General features: G+C 39.9%; 1 protein-coding gene across 2 annotated transcripts in view; it reads left to right on the forward strand.

The window, feature by feature from the left end:
* SGCD (sarcoglycan delta) overlaps positions 1-27,757 on the forward strand; it is a 611,526-nt gene that overhangs the window by 202,375 nt on the left and 381,394 nt on the right. For both annotated transcript variants that reach the window (XM_020898146.2, XM_020898128.2), the window contains exon 2: positions 2,694-2,882. In XM_020898146.2, the coding sequence (XP_020753805.1) occupies positions 2,694-2,882 (189 nt within the window). The remainder of the gene's footprint in view (positions 1-2,693; positions 2,883-27,757) is intronic.

Consider the following 27,757-nt stretch of genomic DNA (forward strand, 5'->3'; position numbering starts at 1 on the left):
AGGATTGTGAACCCTAAGTGGAGATAGTCATTGCAACTGTCAAGTTCAAATAATCTGGGTGTGAAAAGAAATCATATGTGTAAAGTCCATATCCACAACTACATAAACATTTATTGAATTTTCATTTCCATTTGATAGCTAAGTTACATATGCCCTCCATTGATTGGGACAAATGTTAGAGAAAAGGCACAGGGTGTGGTGGCAATATTCGCTAGCTTCTGTACACTGGTTTGTCAAGAATTTCTCCTTGTTATTCACACCTACAAGGGTCAAAAACAGCTATTTTTGTCCTTGCCACCCACCCCCCACAAACTCTGGAGCAACACACAAATGGATCAGCTTCTCTAGTGTTAAGTTAGCTGATGTATAAACCTAGTTGATTAGAATCAAAGGATCTTGCAAATAGGATTCTAAGATTTAGTTTAATTTATGGAATATGATTCCTTGGAAAAGAAAGGTCTAATTTCCTTCAGACTTATAAGACATTTTCTTCGCTTCTTATTGATCTTGGTGTGTGAAATGGTCAGTGAGAGATGACATTGCTGTGTTCCCATGTTGTTTCAAAGACCCCGACTTGCAGAATTATAAGGGGCTGCCTAATACCATCGAGATACTTTCATAATGTGACACTCACTGCTTGGTTGGGAACTTAGGGCTTTGGGAGCCAGAAGTGGAAATTTGCAAGGATACAAATAAGAACTTTCTCCTGGTATTTGGCTTGGACAACCCCAGGTGGCAATAGATTTTATAGTGGGTGGAAAAACATTCAGCATTTGTTCAGCATTCATGCCTTCATTTGTTTTTTACTTATTCATTCCACACACATGTTTTTAAACATATACTCATATTAGAGCCTGATTTTGGTGCTAGGTAAGTATTCAGAATGGCATAAATGTGTGTATGTCTTCACTGAACATTTGAATAGACCTTAAGTAAGAATTCATTTGGCTTTTCAAATGGAATTCCACTGGTGTATAAAGGCCATGAGTTCTCTGGGGGATTTTTAGATTTTATGTGTGCATTTTAGTGATTAGTTAAAAATGATACAGTAATTATATTCTGAACCATCCAGAAGATGACATCATAACCAAGGATACGATTTTAGGGTCTACAGTTTGTCTAGCACTATGGTCACCTTGGCACCACTTATCACTCCCGTAATTGCTATTGACTAAGATGAAAATAAGTGGAGAAAGGCCTTATTCCTAGAGAATACGGTATGCCTACGTGAGGGCCAAATGAAGTAAAAACACCAAAATAAAAGTTGTGCAGTCATTTGAATAGAGAAAAGCAGCAGGGCTGTGTCGCATGGCTCACGGCAGAGCAGGGATGCTGTGCTCGGAAGATGCTGTGCTAAAGCTCTTGCTACCACAATATGCTGTGTAGTTTTGCAGATCATCATTCTTCTCAGTAGGCATTTATTTTCCATTTTGAATGATACGCATTGGTAACTTTGTTTGTGTTTAATTTTAAAATTTGTTTTGGTTGGAGAATTTTATAGAAGTGATGTTTACTTAGATTTGTGTTGGTACCTAATTAGTAGTGCTAGTATAATTTGTGTCAACAGCAGGGGTTGGAGAGACCTTCCTTACTTTAAAGGGGATTGGTATATTACTTAATATTGTCAGGTTTCTTTTTTCTAATTTATCTCACTCTACTATAATCACTGTTCAGTTCATTTTTCCTGTTAGCCTGCAAGCTCCTGGAGTGCATATTAATACCTTACTTGACTTTCAGACTCTTTTATATTTATTAAATAAATGTGTTGATAAGAATTAGAATCATCTAACTCCTACGGACTACTTGAAAAGGTAGTGAGATCTCTGTCAAGGCAGGCATTTAAACACAGGCTATCACTTTTGGAGGATTCCTGATTCAAGTGAGCACGTCAACACCTCCTTGAACTCTGGAAGGCAGGATCAAAATTGTTACTTTTGCCACTGTGCTAGGTCGCTTCAGTGATGTCCGACTCTTTTCAAACCCCATGGACTGATATTGCCACTGATTTGCCACTTTCTGGCAATACAGAATAATTTCTTTGGAGATCATTTTACCCCAAATCAATTGCCTAAGTAGTAGTAGCATAATGTTAGTTGCTCAGTCACGTCTGACTCTTAGCGACCCCATGGATTGTAGTCCACCAGTCTCCTCTGTCCTTGGGATTTTCCAGGCAAGAATACTGGGGGGTTGCCATTTCCTTCTCTAGGGGATCTTCCTGACCCAGGGATTGAACCCGGGTCTCCTCCATTGCAGGCAGATTCTTTACCGTCTGAGCCACCAGGGGAAGCCAAGTAGCGTCGTACCAGCACAGTGAACTGTTGAGGTTAATCTACTTTTGCAGGTGAATTCTCAATGTTACCCTGAAGACTTTGGGTGTCTCCCTCATAAAGATGTCGGAGGTCTAAGAATCATTTGGAAAGTGAATTCCTATGGGTCCCTCTACACCTGCGATATGTATGTGGATGTCTCAGAGCGCATGATGAGAGATGGCTGCGTGAAGAGAGAGGGCTCACGCATGCATCCAGAGGAGCCACTTTTGTCCAGAGGATACAGATTTTAGATTTGTCAGGAAGGCAGAAACAGACAGACAGCAGTCAGCCACATGTCTTCAAGCTGATTTTTCCCTATTTTCCCCCCGCTCTTTCTCCTCGCAGTTTAACGTGAGTGCTTCTCTCTCGGCTGATTGATTTCAGATGCCTCAGGAACAGTACACCCATCACCGGGGCACCGTGCCCAGCTCTGAGGGGCCGCAGGTATACAAAGTGGGGATTTATGGCTGGCGGAAAAGATGCCTGTATTTCTTTGTCCTACTCCTGATGATTTTAATACTGGTGAACTTGGCCATGACCATCTGGATTCTCAAAGTCATGAACTTCACAATTGTAAGTAAGACCATACAGTTTTCTTTAGCTCTTTTTGGGGGGAAGGGAAAGCATGCGGGGAGAAAAAAGAATGTGGAAAGTGATGGCAGTAAAATTCAAAATAACCTCCCAGCAGTGGTTTTGATGGGGGTGGGGGAAAAGTGTTGCTGCTCAGATTACATATGAGGATTGACTTCTTTTAAATCTCAACTCTTCAGAGGCTGGTAATCCAGTTGTGAGATGTTTCTCTTCTTTTGCAATCCTCATGTGAGTTTTCCCTACATTTTGATAACTGTTTCTATAGCTTGTAACTTATAAATAATTTGAGTAAATAATGTAAGGAGAAGGATGAGATAAAGACCAAAGTAGTAAGTTTGTGGTGTGTTTTTTTGTTGTTTTTTTTTTTAATTTTAGTAGTAGTTAAGAAGGTTTTCGTGAGGTAAAGTTTGAAACATCAGTGTTAAATTAGCCTTTGGAGAACATTAAAGAATTTTCAGTATCTATTTACACCTGATAGTTAATGGATCATTTCCTCCATTTTTAGGAATAGAAGGAGAGGAATGTAGCCATTTTATTCTTTTTTCTTTTTTTTAAAGAATTTGTGTTTATACTCCCTTGAAGAAATTCTTGATCTTGGTACCTAGGGCCATGCAGCAGATTGGACATTTGCTTGTTGAAGTTCAAATAAAAAGAAAATCTTGGCAAAAAGATTTTTGGAGTTATTCTGAGGTATTTCCCTAGAGCTTTTGTAAAGATTGTAACAGTATAAATAAGTTCCTGTATTAGTGAGAGCACAGTCCTAAAAATGCTTTCTTTTCCTCTGGTAATGTCAAAAGTAAGTAATTATGTTGGCAATATAAAAGAACTCCTGTGTGATAAGGAAATGTAACCATAACATAATTAAAAGTAAGGTTTTCATGTGAAAATCCAAAATAGAATAGTGGATATTTGTCTTTTCTGAATAATAGAGTTTATTTTTAATCCCTCACATCTGTACACAGGTAGACTTTCTTGCCTTTTCTCAGGTCATTTCTTCTCCTCAGGCTGGTTTTCTTCATTTTCTGCCTGGTGTAACTCCTCCCTGACGCTCCTGTAGCTCCATTTATGTGTGTATTATTTTACTGATCACACCAGATAATAATTTTTACATGTGTCTCCCAGGCAGCATGAACTTTGATAATAGCAGGGGTGGCATCTCTTTTCTGTGGGCCTTTGTTCATCACTCATGAGAGGGGCTATTGGCACTTGACTCATGAGGATTACATAAACCAGTGTTAGAGCATCAAAAGGGCTCACTTTTAAAATTGAGATATAGTTGATTTACAATGCTTTGTTACTTTCTGCAAAATGATTGAGTTATACATACGTATGCTTTCTTTTTCACTTTCTTTTCCATTATGGTTTATCATAACATATTGAATATAGTTCCCTGTGCTATACAAGAGGACCTTGTTGTTTATCTGTCTGACATATAATAGTTTGTATCTGCCAATCCCCAACTCCCAGTCCATCCAACTCCTATCTACCTCCAGGCAACCACAAGTCTGTTCTCTGTGATTCTGTTCCTGTTTCAGATAAGTTCATTTGTTTCATATTTTAGATTCCACATATAAGTAACATTATATGATATTTGTCTTTCTCCTTCTGATTTACCTAATGTGATAATTTCTAAGTACATTCGTGTTGCTACAAAAGGCATTTTGTTCTTTTTAATGGTTGAGTAGTATTCCATTGTATATTTTTACCACGTCTTTCTTTATCCATTCATCTTTTGATGGACATTTTGGTTGTTTTCATGTCTTGGCTATTGTAAGTAGTGCTGCTCTGAATATGAAGGTGCATATATTTCTTTAAATTATGTTTTTGTCTAGGAGTGGGATTTCTGGATCTTGTGGGAACTCTATTTTTAATAGAGTTAAATAGAGGGTCGTTCTGTAGTGGCTGCACCAACTTACATCCCTGCCTACAGTGTAAGAGGGTTCTCTTTTATCCACACCCTTTCCAGCATATGTTATTTATAGACATTTTAGTGATGGAGAATGGTTCACTGTTTAATATTTGCAGTAAGCACCAGGAAATTAAGCTTCTGAATTGCAGTTTTAAGTTTCGAAGATGATACAGGTCAATTTCCAATGTATTGTAGGGGTCTAAGATAATATGTTCTAGAATATTGGAGCATATTAGGTTCTACTTCTGAATTAGAATCTGTAAACATTTTTTTGAACTTAAACTTACTTTATATAAAAAAAAATCAGAGAAGTGTTTTAAGTGAAAGAGAGAGAGGGAGGTATGACCAAGTTGTAGTCTAGATACTTGCTCGTATAAGGGTGCAATATAATGGAGAAAGTGTCTCAAAGTTTAAGTCTCGAAAAGATGTCATGAATCTGCCCTTAAGTCCAAGGGACTATAGTTTTCATTTGTCAATATGCATGTTCTGTGATGTTTTTATTTCATATTTCAAAAACTTTGAAGTAGAAAAATCCTATATTGTAATATAAAATAGAAGAGTGAAGCTAGGGCAGTAGAATGAAGAATAAATGTTCAAAAGACATTTAAAAGATGGAAGTGACATACCTCAACCTCAGCTACTGTTTGGATATGAGTTGTTGAGGGATTGGAAGATAATTCTGGAATACTCCAGGTTCTTGATAGTGAGATGGTTGGATGGTGGGACAAGAATAGCAAGATGGAATTCATTATCTTTCCACTGAAATTTAGATGAGACTCATGTATCCCTCTCATTCCCTGTTTGGGGCTGTTTTTTTTATATTGACATAGTTTGACATGAAGTTAATGTATAGAACCTGAAAGACTAGAGGGTGAATATGGTGGAGAATATGAACTCAAACCTAGATAACTGTGATATCACACAAATCTGGCTTCTCAAGTATGTTTCATCTGGTAGGCTCAATAGTGAGATGTCTATGTAAATGTATATTGAGTGACAGTTCACTCTGAATGCTATGTGAGTTTGGAGAGCAATATGATATTAAGGTAATAATCTATATAAAATAGGCTATTTCCTGTAGTTAACTAAATTGATTGCCCAAGTTGAGAGTTCTTAAAGATTTACCAAACCAAGTACTTACTGAGGTGAGAATAATGCCATTATTAGTCATAATGGGTAATTTTGTAAGAGTAATGCTTTTGAGCAAATAGAGCTGAAGTGTCAGAAAATTGGTCTTTCCCTGGCTGGTAAAAACATATTCTCCATAAATCACCATATAATGCATATCCCCTTAGAATTATAATTATATTCCACAAATAATAATTTACTGACAGTGAATATCTTGAGAAAGAATGAGGTGTTCACCAATATTACATTGGTGAATGTGGGGTGCGTGAACACAGAAAATCCAGTGTGATAGGAGTGAAGCGGTTTCTGTGAGGATTCTGGACGATTGTCAAGAGGAAAGACTGATTATTTGGTACACCTGGAATGTTTAGTAATTTGGGATTTGGAAAAGTTCACACCTTAATCAAACCCTCTGAGTAATGACAAACCAAGAGTGATGTCATCTGCAAGTGTTTCTGAGGACTCGGCAGTTTATCCAATATCGGACATCCAGAATTTTCTATGGTGTCATATTTGCATTCTATGCTGTCACCAAGGGTTATGCTGAAAGAGTCCTTCCATTATAATAATCTGGACAAACATCCAAGTTTTATTTGTCCCAGATGTAAATCAGAATAAAAATGAATTTTTTTTCTCTGCTTTTAGCAGATTACTCTGCTGTTCATTATTAATCGAGACAGAATCACAGTCTCCTAGTCTATTCTAGTGTTTTCCCTTACTTGGAAGAGTGTTTAATTTACCTATGTTGTAAACCCCCATAGGTTCACCTCTTGTAGTTTATCACACACTGTGCTTTACAAGGAAACTAGTATTATTTATTAAGCATGTGCTTAATATGTGCTAGTCACTGCTTGGCAGTTAAAAAAAAATTATCTTGTTTAATTTTCCAAACAACCCTACAAATTAGATATTACAATCTCCATTTTAGTAAAATAAAACCCAAGGCTCAGAGAAGTTGAGTGGCTTTCTAAAGGAAACAGCTAGTAAGTCAAAGAACTGGTGATTGACTTCAAAGCCTACCCCTTTATACCACAACATACAGTTGGTTCAGTTTAGTTCATTTCAGCAACTCATGTTCATGTCCTTTTCCTCTAGCTAACTGCTACAATGACCTGGCTTTTCAACACAACTCTGAAGCTGCTGAAGTGGTTCATTACCTTTGTAACCTGCCCCATGTCATCAGATCACAAATCTGCTTCCCATCCAAGATATCCCACTGACTTTTCCTGCATGGAGTAGTTCCTGATAGTTATGTCCTTAACTCAGTCCTTAACTCAGTTCTCTTTATCCTACAGCCAATGACCTCTCCCTTCACTGCTTCCATCTTTTGTTATACTCCCTTGTTATGTTTATATAAACTTTTAATGCAAACTGAATAATGCTATCTGTGTCATAGGTTGGTGTGTAGACTCTGAGTTAGCACCTGACCTGTAGGAAGATTTCGTGTTGGGGACAGAAAATCACTGGAGACCCCACTCAGGGTAGTGGTTAGGGGCTCAGACTCAGGACAAAGATGCTGTATGTTCACATCTGAGTTCTGCTACTTTGACAAATTTTTCAACCTCTCTGTACTGCCATATATTGGGAGTAATAGCAATACCCACCTGTTTATATGATTGTTGTGAAGAGTGAATGAGGTGATAAATGTGAAGTGCTTAGAAAAGGAGCTTGTTCCAAAGTAAATGCCTTCTTTTAGTGTTTGTCATTATCATCATCATCATTTATTGAAGGCTCATTTGGCATCAGGCTCTCTGCCATTGCAACTTGTAAATATCTAACTTAATCCTTATGTGGATTGGTATTATGATACCAACTTCAGAGGGAGGAGAGAAGCTCAATAACTTGATTTGGGATCACATAGCTAAAAAGTGGCAGAGTAGAGGTTTGAATCCAAACAGTGTTAGTCTCGAATATGGTTTATTCATCTCTGTGATGTATTGTGGGGCAGTGCAGAAATCTCTAGCATGAGTGTCAAGGAATGGGACACCTCGTGGGCTATGAACTACATCACCTTTTCCTTCTGGTGCTCAGTACAGAAATGAATGCAGTGAACTAGGTGTCCTTTAGGACTGCAAGGCGTCTTCCTGTTTGAACACTACAGTTTTGTCTTTGGAGCTTGACCTTGACCATGTGAGATCTCTCTCTGTAGAGGGCTGCTGCTTTTACCAGTGTATTCCAGCAGCCCAATCCAAATAACTTGGGCTCAAAGACCTCCCAAAATACTGCGGTACTGATTGTCTACAGTGTCATTTAGCACAAGTGCTTATTAGTGGCAAAGCTTACAAAGTTTGCTTTCCAGTGAATGTGAAATCATTCATTATTAGATGAAATAGGAACCTTGAGCCACCTCTTCAAACATCCTCATCTTGCAGCTGATTGAACCAAAGGTGATGATGAAGTGCCTGACCCAGCTTGAGCATCCCAACCATACTGGGAACTCCTCAGGAGCAGGGGTTGTATTCTGTTCATATTTATAGCCATGGACCAGTGCCTGGTATGCAGTCAGCTTTCAATGTGTGTTTGTTAATTGTCAAACACATTTGAGTATTTTATACAGACCACATGTATGAGATGATGGATGTCAAGTACCTGGTCTGTGCTGGGCACACAGTATGTCCTAGGTAAATTGTAGCTAGCTATACTAGCATTTAGCAGATCCTCTAACTTCTCTTTCTTTTGCCACTCATTAAAATTACAAAATCCAAATCATTGTATCTATGATTAAGAAGAGAATGTCCATTTGTTTAATAAAAACTAAAACAGAACTTACTTTGTAATGTTCCTGTATAATCTCCATAAAAATTCCTATGAGGCAGACACTACTATCATGCATATTTTACAAATGGAATGAGGAGGTTGCAAGAAGTGCAATAACTTGTCCAAGGTCACACAGTCAGTGAGCGCTGAAGCTGAGATTGGGTCACAGAGTCTGGCTTTTGAGCCTGCACTCTTAATCAGTACACTATGCTGCCCATTTTCCAAGTGCTATTTTTCATGAAGACAAATTGAATTTGTTCAGTGCAGTGTCTAAAACATGATTTATTTACCCTAAAGTAAGATAAAGATCCATTGAGGGTCAGAGGGAGGCGTTCTAATACTTGTAAACTGGACACAGTGTAAAACAGTAAAAGCCAGAGAGAATGGGCAGTGAGTTCCATAACTCAGAACACTGACACATCATCTGTTTGGAGAAGGGTTGAGGAGCCATGACCCAGTCAAACTAACTCAGGCAGAAGGGAGTGACAATATACTTGTAGAGGAAACAGGACGGGCTCTCCTGGTGTGTCGGTGGGTCTCACGGCCATGGGACCCAGAGTACTCTTTAAGAACCAGTGGTAGCGTTGGTGATGCCCATTGTCTGATTTTACTGGACCACGTGGCCTTGGTATCGCCCTGAAACATTTCCTTCTGTTGGCAGGCCAGGATCCCTCTACCTTTGTGGGGCTACCAGTTACCTCCTGTGTTTATCCAAGTTTCCTGCCTCCTGGCATCTTCAACACGTGTGTGCCTTTGACCTTTTCTCTGTAATGACTTTCCCCTTCTGCCCCCACCTCTCCCCACCCTAGTCTCCTGTTAACCCACTTGAAGTTCCAGAGAGGGGACTGCACTGGCTCACCAGATTGTACACATCATGTACTTGTTTATTGTGCGTGGACCACGGGAGATGCCCATCAGCTGTGGCCTGGGCGGGTAGAACCATTTAGTCAGTCCTGCTCAGCAAGCAGCTGGGCCAGGACTCCCCTCCCATAAGGTCAGAAATTTGCTTGAAAACCACACCTCTATTTGATCTTCCATACACAGTGCTCTTTTTGAGCTTTTCTCTGATTTCTCAGATTTTCTCAGAAGTCCTCCCAGATACACCTGGCAACCTTTTGTTTTTGCTGTACCTGGTGTCCTGCGGTGGGGAGACATGCAGAACTGCATTATTTCATTTTCCTGTTTCCCCTACAGAGATGGTAACCTTAAACTATTCACCTTTATAGTGACAGCGTTCAACAATTTGCTTAGTATATAGTAGATATTTAGAATGTTTATTGAATAAATGAATGCGAAAAATTTATGAATACCCCGTCACTTTAAATTAGTGTGTAAAGATGAGTTAATAGAGCTTTATATGGCTTTTAAAATGAAGTATTAGTTGATTTATTAAGGTAGACAGACCATAAATGAGATGAGTGCTTGAATTTGATTATGAAAAGGTATTTTTAATACAGACTCTCCCTCCTGTGTATCAACTACCTGCTACATTTTAATTACACAAGTCAGGAGTGTGAAATAGACAAGAAGCAGGAGAAATCATCCTAGTTAATATACAGATTTGCTCAGGAAATGGGAGAAAATGATATTATTGGCTTTAGTTGTATCTTTCACTTAACATTGTTAATGAATGTATTGTGAATAGCAATTGCTTCAGCTCTGATGCCAGTGTCACTTGAGAACTTGGAAAGGCTTTTTATATTGAGAACACGGTGTTTCCATCTCTTAGTGCTCTGTCTCTGGAGGTTACTTTTTCATCCATTAGCTCAAATTCATCAAGCTGAAAAATGACCACAATGTTATTTTTAAGGTGGCATGAACATTGTAATGCAGAAAAACACAGGACAAAAATCCACTCTGTTCCATGAAAGTCCTGGGATACAGCTCTGTCATGTCCTATTTAGTTTGAAGCTTACTGTGTTTTATACCTTTTGCAAGAATGCAAATCCTCAAGGATGATTTTAGCCCTTGTAATTACTGCAAAATGCTATAAAACAAGCTTGTTACAAGCTTGTACAATTTATTGGGCGCTGTTTGATTGGTATTTCTTAAGCACATTGTGCAGCACTGTGGTTTTTCTGGTCATTAAAGATTATAACAAAGAAAATCCTGTACTTTAATAGAGTATAATTTACTAAGAAGAAAAAACATGTGAAATTTTAATAAGTTCCCCTAAGTGACAGACTTTTTAAGGGAGTGTGAAAGAAGAAATTAGTCAAAGGTAGAAGGCCCTGGAAGGCACCTTAGGTTGAGGCTTAAAAGATAGAGAAGGACATTTTGAATGGTGTTTAATGCAGAGAAAGCACTGTGACTGTAGCCTGGATGCAGGGATGTTAAACACGGGTCACCTCGGATACTGTAGTTCCTTCCAGTGTTGAGAGGCCAGGCCTCTGGAGGGCGGAGTGCATGGGGAAAGAGGCGAGCAGGCGCTGATGCCAGACAAGTTCAACAGGATGCAAATTATAGATACTCTTGGGAGGTCAAACTGGGAAACTTGAGTTCCAATTATAAACAAATCACTGTGCAACACTAACTTATTATTTGGATAATATTTATGACCTTTCCCACTTATTATCATCTCCATACACTCAAAATTCACTTTATTTGTGGTTCTAGAATTGAGAAAAAGAATGTCAGAAAAATCTGTCTGGATTTCTGTCTTCTTCCGTCACATATAGCTGCTCACAGAAGGAATTTTTAGTTCTTTTTTGGTCATGCTGCTGTGAACTCTGAATGACTCTCAGAAATCAGAAGTTGCAACCACATTATGGGGATCTCTCCACTCTTACTGAGGCATTAAGCAATCATAGGAGAGAAGTTCTGAATCCCAAGAGGCATTTTACCATTGTCAACTCAGAGACCAATCCTTCCACAGCAGAAAGGTTATTCAGAGCTTCCCCAGTGGCTCCGTGGTAAAGAATACACCTGCAATGCAGGAGATACGGAGACGTGGGTTCAATCCCTAGGTCAGGAAGATCCCCTGGAGGAGAAAATGGCAACTCACTCTAGTAATCTTGCCCAGAAAATCTCATGGACAGAGGAGCCTGGTGGGCTGCAGTCCATGGGGTCACAAAAGAGTCAGACATGATTGAGAGACTAGAAAATAGCCATAAGAAAGAGACACAGCAGTAAATATGAAGTTTCAGGTCACTTGGACTGTTTGTGTCACTAGTTAGACTCTCTAAACTCAGAATGGCTTTGTAAATACTTTGTCTCAAATTGCATTGCCCAAGATGGTATTAAAATTTAGTCACAGGAAAAATTCAGTTCCTGAGTCACGTGAGCTACATTTCACATAAGTTAATAGCTACTTGGAGTGAGTAGCCACCATCCTCACCAGAAAGGAAAAAAAGAAGGAAGTGAAGCTGCTCAGTCATGTCCAACTCTTTGCAACCCCATGGACTGTATCCTGCCAGACTCCTCTGTCCATGGGATTTTCCAGGCAAGAATACTGGAGTGGGTTGCCTTTCCTTCCCCTGGGGACCTTCCCAACCCAGGGATCAAACCAAGGTCTCCCACACTGCAGGCAGCCACCAGGGAAGCGAGCCATCCGCACCAGAGCAGATAGAAAGCATTTCCAGTAGTGCAGGAAGGTCTCTGTTACTAAACAGGTCTAAAATCGGGGAGCCTGCCTCTCAGACAGGTCATGGAGAGCATGTGAAGTGAACGTGGAAAAAGATTTTTCATTTCCTTCCATATAACAATTGGTGCCTTGCCTTTCTGTGCCTTAGACAGTCTTTAAGGCCTGGCCTGCTCAGTCGTGTCCAACTCTTTGCCACCCTTTGGACTGTAGCCCACCAGGCTCCTCTGTCCTTGGGATTTTCCAGGCAAGAATACTGGAGTGGGTTGCCATTTCCCTCTCCAGGGGATCTTCCTGACGGGGCCTGGAGTCATAGGCCTAGGGTAGGAAAGTAAACAAACAAACAAAACCCTCAAACAGAAGTTAGAGAAACAAGGCTTCCCTGGTGGGTCAGGGGGTAAAGAATTTGCTTGCAATGCAGGAGACCGTTGTTTGATCCCTGGGTTGGGAAGATTCCCTGGAGAAGGAAATGGCAACCCACTCCAGTATTCTTGCCTGGAAAATCCATGGACAGAGGAGCCTGGCAGGCTACAGTGCATGGGATCAGAAAGAGTCGGACACGACTGAGTGACTATCACTCACTCATTCCAGAGAAGGGAGATTCCCATCTGTTGAACAGATGCCCCAAGTAACTACATTTATAGCAGTTTGCTCCTTTTCCTCACACCCAATCTCTGCCACTCCCCTCCTTTCAGTATTCCTGATTGGATAGGTAGTGAGACTGGGATAGAGGACCTTTTGTGGGTAAAGAGCTGTACAGAGTGGGGGAGTCACCGGGACCGCTTTTGAGTCTTACTTTCTGAACCTGTAGAATATAGAGTTTGACCAAATGATATATAAGGTCTACTGTAGCTCATATAATTTCTAATTAAGGGATCCTCCCATATTGTCAGTCAGAATGAGAGAGACTGAATCACTTTTTCCTCTAAAAGTGTATGTGTTTGTGTGTGCTCCCACTACATTTAGACAAAAATCCAAGATGCTCAGTGCCAGGAAATATTTCTAATGCACTGTTGTTATTTTTTTTTAATCTTTAACCTTAACTCATTCCACTATTTAGTGAATAATTAGTCTCTTATTTATTGTTATATGGCAAACCACCCCCAAAACATAGTGGCTGAATACAAGAACAATCATTTATTTTGCTCAGGACTCTCCATTTGGGGTGGACCTCAGTGGGAACTTCAGCCTGGCCTCTGGTGTCTAGGACTTTAGCTGAGGAGACTCCATGACTGGTGTTGATTCAACAGTTAGGACTATAACCATCTGGAGGCATGCTTATGTGTGTGGGTAGTTGATGCTGACTGTGAGCTGGGACCTCTGCAAGCCAGAACACCTACACATGGCCCCTCCGTGTAGGCTCGTGTGGGCTCCCGTCCTCCTGGTAGTTGGGTTCCAGGATGTGTGTTCCACTTAAATGAGGTCAAAGTGCCTAATGCTGTTATGACCTAGACTCAGAAGTCAGGTAGCATCACTACATCACTCTCTTTGTGAAGGCAGACACAAAATCCTGCCAGAATTCAAGGGGAAGGCACACAGAATCCCCTCTACATGCGGGAGTTGCAAGGTTCTAGAGGAACTTGTAGGATGGGAAATTGTTGAGTTGAATGGTATCCTCTAAAACATAGGGCATCATCTTAATCCTTGGAACTTTGTATTACCTTATTTAGTCTTATCTAGGTTAAGGATCTTGAGATGAGGATTTCTAGTTGGACCGAAAAATCCAGTGACAGGGATCTTTGTAAGAGTAAGGCAGAGAAAGATTTGACATGGACAGAAGAGAAGCAGGCTGCGTGACCAGAGGCGCAGAGTTTGGAGTGAGGAGACTACAGCAGACGCCCGCAGACGCTGGGAGATGGGAAAGGCGAGGAAGGATTCCTCTCTAGAGCCTCCAGACGCAGTGGAGCCCAGCTGACACCTTGATTTCAAACTGCTGGCCTCCAGAAATATTAGAGAATGAATGTCTTCTGTTTTAACCTGTTGGTGTGTGATCATTTGTGTGGTGGCTGTAGGAGGTAAGGTTCTGGCCACCTTTGGAAAGCACAGATGGTCCCAAACTTAGGATGGTTTGAATTATGACTTTTCAACTTCATGTTGTAAGAGTTGTGTGAATTCAGTAGATCCAGTTTTAAATTGTTATCTTTTCCCACGCTAGAGATGGGTGGTATGGTTCTGTCTCTGCAATGCAGCAGCTTCCAGCTCCCAGTCGGCCATGCCCTCACAAGGAAAAATGACTGGTACACTATGACCTATTCTGCTTTTCCCTTCTAGTGCAGCATCTAATAAGTTACATGATATATCCCGTACTCTAAAATAGGTCTTGGGTTAGATGATTGTGCCCCACTATAGGCTGCTGTCAATGTTCTGAGCATATGTAAGGTTGGAGAGCCTGAGCTGTGATGTTTGGTAGCTTAGTTATATTAATTGTATCTTGTATCATTTTTTTAATGGCTTAAAGCAATACATACATTTTTTTTTTTTTTTTTGGGCCACGCCATGGTGGGATGTGGGATCCTAGTTCACCAGCCAGGGATCGAGTCTACACTCCCTGCACTGAAAGTCAGTGTCTTAACCACTGGATCACCAGGGAAGTCCCAAATGCATTTTTGACTTATCATATTTGCAACAGATAGTGAGCTTTTCAAAATTTGACCCTGTTGTAAGTCCAGGAAGATCTGTACAGTCCAGCACACCACCACCACCAAGAACAACTGCCACTGATGATGCACACACCACACCTTGTATTGAGCACAGTGCTAAGGGCATAACTGAGTTCTCTCTTTTCTCCTCGCAGTGACACTGTGAGGGGTGTGCTGTTATCTCCCCTTCATCTATAAGAAAACTAAGCTCAGAGCTTGCTTAACCTGCTTTCTTACCCCCTTTTTCAGCTAGTAAGTAACAGTAATAGTTTGTATGTCTATTACATACTACATATACAAGGGCATACTATCTGTACATATACACACATCTGTGCAAGTATGTTAAACTTGAAAGCTTATGCTTTTAACTTTTTCAGAAATGTTTGCTGTCAAAAAGTAGATATAACTAGTAATGTGTTTACTGGCAGAATCTTCAATGGCACTGATAGTCACCGTTGTATCTAGGAGTAATAAGGAATGCACATTTTAAAATTACTTCAGAACTGGTTCAGTCATTGACTATTTCAGGCAGTTTTAGCTTCAGGAATATTTTAAGGAATGCAATTAATATTGCTAGCTACAGAACCAGTACCTGTGTTATAAGACTCATGGTTTAGTTACCTTTTGAATTACTTTTCTGCCTTCACCAAGCCACATGTGAATCATCTAACTAAATAAGGCGTTGCTTTGTTAAAAATGGAGTTAAAGAATAGAAAAAATTCTCAGGAGTATAGCCTTTATATTTAATGGTTAAACCTTCTAACTGGAATACCTGCATAGCCAAAAATATGCATATTTGCCAGCTTTTAATTATTGGTCAGCTTTATTAAATGTACAAACATATTAGCATCTCATAACACTAGGTTTGCTACTAGTAGATGCTGTATTGTTACCGGATGAGTTAGTGAGTGGAACTTTAGGACAATTTAAGCCTTTTTTCAGTGGAAAACAATAGAGCACTGCATCATTTCATAGCCCCTTACTAAGGACCTAATGTGATGGAGTCCCAATGTGTTGTTCCCCACACACACACATACAGGTTTAAAAAAATCCATAAAATTGTTACTACTACAGTTCTATGTAATAGTCATCACTGTATTGCAGCAAGTGTTTAAGTGACTTACTACTAAGGGACACAGTAAGAGAAAACAGAGCTCCATTCAAGCCTCATAACCACTGTTATGTTTGTAAAAGATCTTGACTCCTTAGAACATCGGTTCATGTTTGTTGCATTACCCGAGTCTCTACCAGCATCCCCATGGGAGAGACATAGCAGGGATAATGCAATTTTACCCTTTTGATTAAAGGGGCAACTGGGGGTCAGTGATCTGCTTAAGGCCTCATGCCTAATAACTACTACAGTCAACCTTCCAACTTTAGAATAAACAAGAATGAACAGTGAGTTGTAGAGCTTTGCCTTTTACAAACTCAGGGAAGCCTTGAGTCAGTATCTATGGGATGTTTGGTAAAAGATTCGGTACATTCTCCTTCCTTAGCTAGCCATTGTATCTGGGTTGGCCAGTGGCAGGGAGTTTTGATCATTAATGCACTATCTGTAGTTGGCCATGTTAAGTAAGCTTGTTTTCTCTCTGAAATTTCTCTTAATTCTAAGTTTAAAAAAATAGTGCTCTTCCTAAAATCCAAAGATAGAAGGAAATGATCCTTTGGGTCACTTGGTCACTCATTGACTTAAACCAGCTTCATAACATACATAGTTGGTTGCAGTTTTAGAAGTGAATGCTTCTTGGTTCACATGAGCAAATTTTTATTTTCTTAATTGAAACCTGCAATGCAGTTCTTGGCAAGGAGGTTTCCATGAGAGCAGGGATAATTTGCAACTTGTTCATTCACTGGTGGAGAACTTCTGATTTTTGTGATTTTCTTTGAAAAATAATTTCCAGGTCCCAATTAAGTGACTGGTTTCTATTTGAAATCTACGAATCTCTTGTCAGTCTAGTTACCAACTGTGACCACCTAATGAATAAGTAACATTTACTCAACAAATGTTTATTGAACTCTTCCTGTGGGCAAAGCGCTGTTCTAGATGCTGGAGGTAGAGCAGTGAACAGAAGTAAATGGGGGCCCTCCTCAGAGAGAACTTGCTGCAGGAGAGACTTGATCATATGATTGAACAAATAAATACAGAAATGCCACTATAATGAGTGGATGCTTCAAGAATGTACAGAGGGGATGACTTGGCATAATCAAGGAGGAGGTTTCCAAGACAAGACAATTGTATAAATGCTAAAAATGAAATTGAAGAGTGGAGTAAGAGGTGATGGCAATCTAGTATGTGGATCCCTTGAACATCTGATACAGTAGTCTCCACTGGGAGACTTGGACAGTGGGGAGAGGTGGGATGATGAGGTAGATGGGAGAAGACAGTGGAAGGTGACTTTGCTTTGCTGTACTGTTTTCTAGTGACATTTTGCAAGGAGAATGTACTTAGGTAATACTTGTGAGATTCAAAAAAGTAAAACTAATAAGCTAAAATGAAAAAGAGAAGAAAATCATAAAAAATAAGGAAGAATGTGTCATCATAGTTGCTTTCTTTAAGGACCACTTGGCTACAGTGCGGTTGAATTGGGGACCTCATCTATAAGGATAAATACACACTGTAATTCCTCACACTTAATGCAAATACTCTGTATTAGAAAATGGGAGGTTATTTAGAACAACTCTTTTGCTTTTTTCACTGCTACAAACAGAATTTGGCCACTCATAGGTATGTTAACTCCTGTATTTCCATATAGATTATTGTCATCAGTAAGGTGACTTGTACTGAGAGCTTATTCTGTGCTGGGCATGATACTGAGCACCTCACATGGGGTATATTCTTTCACCCCTAGAAGACGGGTCCTTTAACTCTCTCCCTTTCCCAAATGAGTGAACTGAGGCTTCAAAGAGTGGTCAAGTTATTTTTCACCTGGTTTCAGTAAATGACAGAGCTGGGATATGAAGGGAAGCATGAGCCCTGCACTCCTAACAACGGCATCTTACACCCTTTCTCGGTACTCTCCAGGCTGAGAGATCACTGTCTGTTCCTCAGAGCCTCCAGTCCCCATCCTCTTGGCATTAGTGAGATGGCTCCAAGAGTCAGCAGCAAGACCTCAGGAAGGAGCACTTGACTCTGTGTGTGTGTGTGTGTGTGTGTGTGTGTATCAGCAGTATACCTACTCTGATTTTAGAACCTTCTAAGTGTCCACACATTCAGATGAATACTTCTTAGTCCCACCTGGCAGTATGCTTCCTACACAGTATATTGAGAAATTCTCTTTGGTGTTTTCTAATGGACCATATTCCCTTTCATATTGTACAAATCACTTACTGAGCTTTAAGAGGTTCAGAGGCCTCACATCAGCAGACTTAAATATGTAGCAGTAAATCCTTCCAGTCTAGACTGCCCAGCTTCTTCGCTCATTTTCCATCTTGCTATCATTGTCCAGAGTTGTTATGAAGTCAGGCTGCCAGATGATGCTTTGGAAGGATCCTGACATGTGAAAAATGTGATGTTAAAGAAGTAGGAGTTGTGGTTTACAGGTACTTGAGAAAACAGACCTGGATTCAAACCTCAGCTCTGCTACTGGTGAGCCAAGTGATTGACGTTGAACAAGAAGCTTAACTTCTTTGAGCTTCACTTTACTTGTTTGCAGTAATGCGATTCGGGAGTTGTGTTTAAGATTGGGGTGAACCAGAACACAGAGTGTGGTAGACACCCAGTGAATGCTTACTATTATTATTGTCAACTTGGACACTTAGAGAAGCACCTTACAAAGAGGAAAAGAGGATTCAATTGCAGAAATTCAGCACAGATTCATAAGCTCACTTGTAAAGAAATGACTAATGGAGTCTTAAAAGCATATTTAACTTGGATGTGGCTGAAAAATCATCTATACTACAAGAATTACAGTCACTCCAGGACTTTTTCTAAATGTATTATTGCTGATTGAACTTGAAACAGAACTGTGTAAAACACAGGAATCAATAACCATTTCAGAGAATGAGAAGCAAACTAGTTAATAAACAAAATATAAATTCTGGTATGTCCTCTGAAAGATGTGGCGCTGCATAATTGGGCATGTCTTGCTTCAGACACACATCCGCATGTTCTCGGGAGAAGTGAAGTTTAGAAGAAGCCCGAAGAATGGGTTGTGACAGCCTAGAAGAACTGAGGGGGATTCTAGACATAGGGAGAGGCAAGTTCAAAGCCTCAGATGGGGAGAAGGTATCGAGTAGTCAGTCCCCTACAGAGGTGTGAAGAGAAGGTCACTCTTCAGTATTGATCGTAGGAGGACACAGCCTCATAAGCGGCATTAAGGGAACATACTTGCGCTTGGGCACCTGCTCTGCCCTCTATCTTTTATGAGAAGCTTTTAACAGCTTGTTCCTGATTTGTGTGATTTGATACCTACTTCAGGTGGTTCAAAGGTCTCACCCTTGTGGAAGTCCTGTGCCTGTAGCTTGGCTATTCAATGCCAATATCCCTATCTGTCAGGAAGATTGATTGTTCTGACATCCTATAAATATTGGTGATGGTTTGACAGCTGCTAACATCATTAGCTAGCTTCTGAGGTGGCACCACCATAGAAAACTTTTAAATAAGGGACACATTGGAGAGGAATTTATGAATATACATTTCATTTGGTTTATTGCAGAGTCCATAGTCCACAAGTATTGTAAATGGGCTCCACTATCTAATCAGGGAATTATAGCAATGTATTAATTGCCATTTCTGATTATTTGCATTTAATTAAGGGGTACTCTTGAGAAAATGAAGGACAGCATAACCTCAAACTATAGTTTTACATCTTGGATAATTGACTGTAACTTCTGTCTTTAGAGCTTTCCTAAATTGTTTATTTCTCCAGATGGTTCCTAAAAACTATGATTTTACCTCTTTCCTTTCAGTGGATGACCAGGGGTTTCTCATAAAAGCTTACATGGTTTAGTTTTCTCAACTAAATTAAAGCTTAATTAGCCCAAAATCCAGATCTGTAATGTGTTTATAAAATTTATACAAGCATAATTAATTTCACTTAATTGCATAAATAGCTTTCCCGTGCAAATAGTCATCTTTTCTCTGCTGACCTCTAAATGTCAGCTTTCAGGTTATCTGTGTTTCTAGTCATCCCTGGTAATGTGAAATCAACTTGCATAATTCTAAAAGTATCACTCTTTCCTTTGATTTATGACTTTTATCATGGAAGTCAGTGATTACCTCGGCAACCCATGTTTCATGTTTTGAAAATGTAATGAAAAAAGTGTACTAGAATAGCATTGCTTTTGTTTTGATGGAAACCCAGAAGAAAAATTAGATAAATGATTCTGATACATTCTCCTTAGCCCACTGCTTCTCAGAAAGTTACCTAGGCTTTTTTAGTCTATTTGAATGACAGTTCAAATTACATTGATCAGCAGCATGTCAAAAAGAGTAGCTATTATTTTTTTAAATCTCCTGATATTTCCAGGATTTCTCTTCCAGAGAAGAGTGATGACTTTACCATACACTGAGAGTGATTCTCTTGCCACAGAAGCTGTTCCCTTTGCAGAAGTCTTTAGAAAGCCATTTGTAATATTAAGAAATTATTCTGTAAAAACATACCTTCTCAGTTGACAGGAATTTAAACTTTCTTATAGCTTCCTCATTATTTCCTTAAAAAGCCTTGCCTATACATTGAGGGTAGTGCAATTCTCCCCTTTCCTCTCTGTTCATTTTCTATAAGGGTGTGGTTATTGCTTTTGGAGCTCTTTTAAAAGACCCAGAAGTTTGTTTCCCAGGAGCACCAAGCAAAACTCACCATCTGTCTCACTGGCCTGAATGGTGTCACATGCCCATCTCTGGGCCAGTAGTGGTGACCAGGGAGCATGATTATGATTATTGGCTTGGACATGAATCACAAGTCCCATGCTGAGTACACAAGGCCTGTGCAGGGAGGTAAGAAAGCAGAATAAAAATGAAGGTCATCCCAAGTGAAGTGATGAGGATGGTTGGAAAGCATCACAGGTTCATCTCATGGTGCTGAATTTACTGCATTGTTCTGAAGTGATAACAGCAGAAGCTCCAGGAGCCTCTTGACTTTAGAGTGACTTTTGCTTCAAGATGGTCAGTGTACATGCATTTTAAATCTGAAAAGTGCTCTTCGTGCTGTATTTCTCCAAGGTTCATTAACAACCAGTATTATAGAGCCAATTCAAAAGGAACATGTTTTCAGTGACTATCTTATTATTAGCTTCAGGGCTACATTTTTTAAAATGCATAATGAAATCCATGGAATATTTCAAAAGAATGTGGCACTTTGCAAAATTGACTTTGGGGGATGCGCATGGCTTAGAGTTGGAATGAAAAGTGTATGGTGATTGCATGAATTGAAAAAGCTTTGGTCCATCTCTTGACTGCAGCTAGTCATAAGCAGTTGAAAAAAGAAATCCAGATTGTGCATAACTTTCAAAGGATCTGTAAAGATTCGGTATCTTCTTAGTCTTGTACACAGACTCTAGGAAGGTCATTTTCCCCTGTATGTGTGAAGACAGCCTTCCTACCTTTGTGGGAGTTTTGCTCATTTCAGAGGATAAGAAATGGGAAGTGGCTATTGTTTAGTGACAGGACAGTGCTTCAAGAATAATGAGAGTCACTGTTCTTTCTCCCTAAGGATTGGTAGAGCAAAAGTATACACATATTTGGTAGCTTTTCTAAATAGCAATCATTATCATTTTCTTTCCAGAGCCAAGTGGAGTCTCATTGTTATTAAAGTCAAGGCACTTGAGTTATGGTCTGGGCTTCGTTACAAGCTCTCAGACCTTGGGTACACTACTTGTCCCCTCTGGGCATCCTGGTACATGCTGATAAAATGGAGAGCCTCAAAAACACATAGAGCCAAGTTATATCTCAGGTAGTTTTAATCTTTGGAGTTGTAAACATCTGGAAGGGGAAAATGGAGAAAAGGGACTTAAGGTTTTAAAAATTGTGTCTTCCTTAGTCTCTCTTAATGATGTACTTAAAATCTCTAAAATAAAACAAAAAATGAGAAATTATTCCATCATCAAACTAGGAATGACAGTCAATCTCTCACCAAACTCTTGGAAGAATTTTCATGAACCTTTAAGTTTTATGGAATTGCATCTAAGTGCACAATTAAAGATACTGTGTGTTCAGCCATCAGAAATACAGAATCCTCCCCTCTTTAGAAGTTTCTTTCAGTTCAGTTCAATTCAGTCGCTCAGTCTTGTCTGACTCTGCGACCCCATGAACCACAGCTCCCCAGGCCTCCCTGTCCATCACCAACTCCTGGAATCCACCCAAATTCATGTCCATTGAGTTGGTGATGCCATCCAACCATCTCATATTCTGTCATCCCCTTCTCTTTCTGCCCTCAATCTTTCCCAGCATCAGGGTCTTTTCGAATGAATCAGCTCTTTGCATCAGGTGGCCAAAATATTGGAGCTTCGGCTTCAACATCAGTGCTTCCAATGAACACCCAGGACTGATCTCCTTTAGGATGGACTGGTTGGATCTCCCTGCAGTCCAAGGGACTCTCAAGAGTCTTCTCCAACATTGCAGTTCAAAAGCATCAATTCTTTGGCACTCAGCTTTCTTTATAGTCCAACTCTCACATCCATACATGACTACTGGAAAAACCATAGTCTTGACTAGATGGACCTTTGTTGACAAAGTAGTGTCTCTGCTTTGTAATATGCTGTCTGGGTTGGTCATAACTTTCCTTCCAAGGAGTAAGCATCTTTTAATTTCATGGCTGCAGTCACCATCTGCAGTGATTTTGGAGCCCCCAAAAATAGTCTGTCACTGTTTTCACTGTTTCCCCATCTATCTGCCATGAAATGATGGGACTGGATGCCATGATCTTAGTTTTCTGAATGTTGAGCTTTAAGCCAACTTTTTCACTCTCTTTTTTCACTTTCATCAAAAGGCTTTTTAGTTCCTCGTCACTTTCTGCCATAAGAGTGGTGTCATCTGCATATCTGAGGTTATTGATATTTCTCCCAGCAATCTTGATTCCAGCTTGTCCTTCTTCCTCCCCATTTCTCATGATGTACTCTGCATATAAGTTAAATAAGCAGGGTGACAGTATACAGCCTTGACATACTCGTTTTCCTATTTGGAACCAGTCTGTTGTTCCATGTCCAGTTTTAACAGTTGCTTCCTGACTTGCATACAGGAAATACTGTCTTTTCATACTGTTTATGGGGTTCTCAAGGCATGAATACTGAAGTGGTTTGCCATTCCCTTCTCCAGGGGACCACATTCTGTCAGACCTCTCCGCCATGACCCGTCTGTCTTGGGTGGCCCCAGATGGCATGACTTAGTTTCACTGAGTTAGACAAGGCTGTGGTTCGTGTGATCAGATTGGCTAGTTGTCTGTGATTGCTTTCAGTCTGTCTGTCCTCTAATGCCCTCTCTCAGCGTCTATCGTCTTACTTGGATTTCTCTTACCTTGGATGTGGGGTATCTCTTCGCCGCTGCTCCTTACCTTGGATGCGGGATATCTCCTCTCAGCTGCTACTCCTGACCTTGGGCGTGGGGAGAGCTCTGTGCCACGCAGCCGAAGTTTCTTAGGAGTTGCTTTGACTTGTATTTGGGCCCTGGGTGCAAAGTCTAGTATCAGTAGCAGCTGGGAAGATGAACATTTCCTCTTATTTTCTTTGTGGTTGCCATTTTTAGTCAATCTGCTCTTCAGTTCTCTAACCCATGGGTCCCCATGGTACCAGTACCAGTCCACGGCCTGGAAGGAAGTGGGCCACACAGGAGGAAATGAGTAGTGAACCAGTGAGTGGAACTTCATCTGACAACCCTCATTGCTCTCCATCGATTGCATTACCACCTGAGCCATCCCCTGCTCATCCATGGAAAATTCATCTTCCACAAACTCAGTCCCTGTTGCTGAAAAGGCTGGGGACTACTACTCTAACCCCACAGGGAACACACACACACGTTTACGCATACATATGTACAGAAAACACATGCATACATATATGCACAAATACAGTTATGTAGACAAGCATGCATAATACGCATTATTTGTACATACCTGTACACATACATGGCTCAAGTGGTTAAGAATCTGCCTGCAATACAGGAGACAGATTCGAGTCCTAGGTCGGGAAGCTCCCTGGAGGAGGAAATGGCAACCCACTCCAGTATGCTTGCCTGGAAAATCCCATGGACAGAAGAGTCTGGTGGGCTACAGTCCATGGGGTTGCAAAGAATCAGACATAACTGAACATGCATGCACTTGTACATGCATGCACATACATGTACACACATATGCATGCAACTATACACACACACACACACATTTATACATAAACCTAGATACAAACTAGTGAGAGGCCACAGTTCCCAAAAAAAACTGCCAGAAATAGGAAAAGGCCAAGACATCATTTGTTTTGGGAGATGCAGTTCCCATGTAGAAATCTCTTTAAGCAAGAGAAAACACTAGGATTCGTGAGTGACCAAGCAAACTGGAAGTTGTCCTTCCTGAATTTCCTCTGCTCAGAGTGTGAGAGATGAGAGCCTTCCTGATACCTAAACAAAGTTCAAGCTATAGATGTGAGAGCGACATTCTGTCAGTGTCCACGGGGACAGAGGGTACACCCAGGAGCAGCATCGCACACGGATTGGTCCTTCCCCTTTGTGTAGATGAAGCAGTATGGAGCCTATGTGGGGGCCAGCTACATGATGAGGAGCAGAACATCATCTTGAAGACATGAGAAAAAGCATCTTGCTGCAAATAATGTATTTACCAATCATAAAATGATTGAGAAAACTGAGGGGCAGGTAGTGGTGAAATGGGGAAAGGTCACTGTGATTTCTCAGTGGCAGTAGAATGAAAATGTGTAAGGACAGGTCAGAAGAGACAAAAAGTCATAGAATCAAGGAAAATGACATAGGAAACATTGTAAGGGAACCAAAAGCCAATAATGAAATTAAAACCCACTACAGACTCAGCAAAGGGTTCATACTGAGAAAAAGCTAAGTGAAGAATAAAAATGAAGTGCTTTCCTAGAACAAATAAGGGAAAAAGTAACAAAGTCAAAGAAAATAAAGATGATTGCATAGTGAATAGAGAATGAGTTACAGAGTTTTTTTTCCCAAAACCTGTAGAAATTCTCAAGGAACAGATGATAACAAAGACTAACATATCAAAGACATAATCAAGGAATATTTTTCTGGGCTAGTCATATTTAAAGGTTTCATTGAGAGCCAGATAAAGTAATACATGACTGCATCTCAGTCCACCCTGGCAAAATAGGTATTTCCAGTGTAAAAACAGAAAAAAAATTTATAGAAAAACAGAAGTTGTGCTAATCAAAGTATTCTCTTTTAAAGTAAAGCAGAAAACAATGAAATATCTACATATTTTCAAAGGGAAATATGAATCCAAAGAATGTATAGTCAGATAAGTTGTTTATCTTAGACCTGAGATGCTCTCTGACTAGTTCAAGCCTCACAAAACATACTTTTTATCTTCTCTGTTTGATCTAGCCAACTAAAACTAAATACAAATGAAAACCCCTCAAACAAGAGAGTTGTGATATAAAATAACTGATGGGTAAGCCTTAAAACCACTTACAGGTGAAATATTTCTAAATTTTTTTCTGTAAATTATAAAATACAGTTATAAGCAAAAAAATGTAAAATATTTAAAAAAAAATCCCTAAAAACATGTATCCAAGATCCACATGTATTCTTGTGGATCCACAAGGACCCACAAGCAGTAGATAGGGCATGCAGAAATGGGGGCAGGAAGATGTAAATTTTGACAAAATTCTGTAAATTACATAGACACAATTACAAAAGAAAACAAAAAGCTATTGCTGTCTTCAGACTTCACTTTGACAGTCAGTGAAATGTGAACTTAATTTTTTTTTTAAGTGAAAGATTTTTTTTTCCCCATTTATTTGTGTTAGTTGGAAGCTAATTACTTTACAATATTGTAGTGGTTTTTGCCATACATTGACATGAATCAGCCATGGATTTACATGTGTTCCCCATCCCAATCCTCCCTCCCACCTCCCTCCCCATCCTATCCCTCTGGGTCATCCCAGTGTACCAGCCCTGAGCACTTGTCTCATGCATCCAACCTGGGCTGGTGATCTGTTTCACCCTTGATAGTATACTTGTTTCAATGCTATTCTCTCAGAACATCCCACCCTCACCTTCTCCCACAGAGTCCCAAAGTCTGTTCTGTACATCTGTGTCTCTTTTTCTGTTGTGCATATAGGGTTATTGTTACCATCTTTTTAAATTCCATATATACGTGTTAGTATACCGTATTGGTCTTTATCTTTTTGGCTTACTTCACTCTCTATAATGGGCTCCAGTTTCATCCATCTCATTAGAACTAATTCAAATGAATCCTTTTTAATGGCTGAGTAATATTCCATTGTGTATATGTGCCATAGCTTCCTTACCCATTCGTCTGCTGATGGGCATCTAGGTTGCTTCCATGTCCTGGCTATTATAAACAGTGCTGCAATGAACAGTGGGGTGCACGTGTCTCTTTCAGATCTGGTTTCCTTGGTATGTATGCCTAGGAGTCGATTGCTGAGTCATATGGCAGTTCTATTTCCAGTTTTTTTAAGGAATCTCCACACTGTTCTCCATAGTGGCTGTACTAGTTTGCATTCCCACCAACAGTATAAGAGGGTTCCCTTTTCTCCACACCCTCTCCAGCATTTATTGCTTGTAGACTTTTGGATAGCAGCCATTCTGACTGGCGTGTGATGGTACCTCATTGAGGTTTTGATTTGCATTTTTCTGATAATGAGTGATGTTGAGCATCTTTTCATGTGTTTGTTAGCCATCTGTATGTCTTCTTTGGAGAAATGGAGAAATGTCTGTTTAGATCTTTGGCCCATTTTTTGATTGGGTTATTTATTTTTCTGGAGTTGAGCTGGAGGAGTTGCTTCTATATTTTTGAGATTAATCCTTTGTTTCTTCATTTGCTATTATTTTCTCCCATTCTGAGAGCTGTCTTTTAACCTTGCTTATAGTTTCCTTTGTTGTGCAAAAGCTTTTAAGTTTAATTAGGTCCCATTCGTTTATTTTTGAACTTAATCTTAAAAACAAACTTAAGGGCACATTTTTTCTAAACCTGTTGGCAAGCGAGGAAGAAATTGTAATTCAAAAATCAGTGACAGAAAGCACTAAACAGACAGACAAGCATGAAGGGTGTTCAGATGAATTTAAAAGACTCAGTCTAATTAAATACTAATTCTAACATGGAAACAGTCATGTAGCTTCATGGCATATGTGAATATGCAGAACGCCATTTAGTCACAGATCTCTGATGAGGGAGGGTCATTTGGACATTCCACGCTGCTCCCTCAGCGTGTGGATGATTCCCACCCTGGATTTGCTGGGCAGCAGCCTTGGTTACTGGTTCTAACCACAACCCCACAGGAAGTTAGAGGCAGGCTTGTCCATGATGGGGCCACCCTGGAGATAGAGTCTGGTGTGTTCCACTCTGCTCTGGTTTGCTATTGTAAACTCAATGGTTTCTGGTGGTGCCACTTGGACTTGGTGACTCAGCATGAGTATTGTGCCAGGGATAAATAGCATGTCTTTTCTGAGCAAAGTTTGACCTTCAGAAATGCCGTGGAATCTGTGCCCTTATGTGGAAACCATTGTTCTTAGTTCTTTGGGACTTGAAGTACTCTTTTTTAAAAATTATTTTGTTTTTTAATAAGAAACTTCTCAAGAAACACAAAAGACCCACCTTTACTAACCAAAAACTGGTTAGTAAAGTTCCCTTCAATGGCTTCCACATGAATAGTCTGTACTATATTCTTTATGTAATTGTACTTATGATTTTTTGTTTTATTT

This window comes from Odocoileus virginianus, chromosome 3 (assembly GCF_023699985.2).
Source record: "Odocoileus virginianus isolate 20LAN1187 ecotype Illinois chromosome 3, Ovbor_1.2, whole genome shotgun sequence".
Lineage (NCBI taxonomy): Eukaryota > Metazoa > Chordata > Mammalia > Artiodactyla > Cervidae > Odocoileus > Odocoileus virginianus.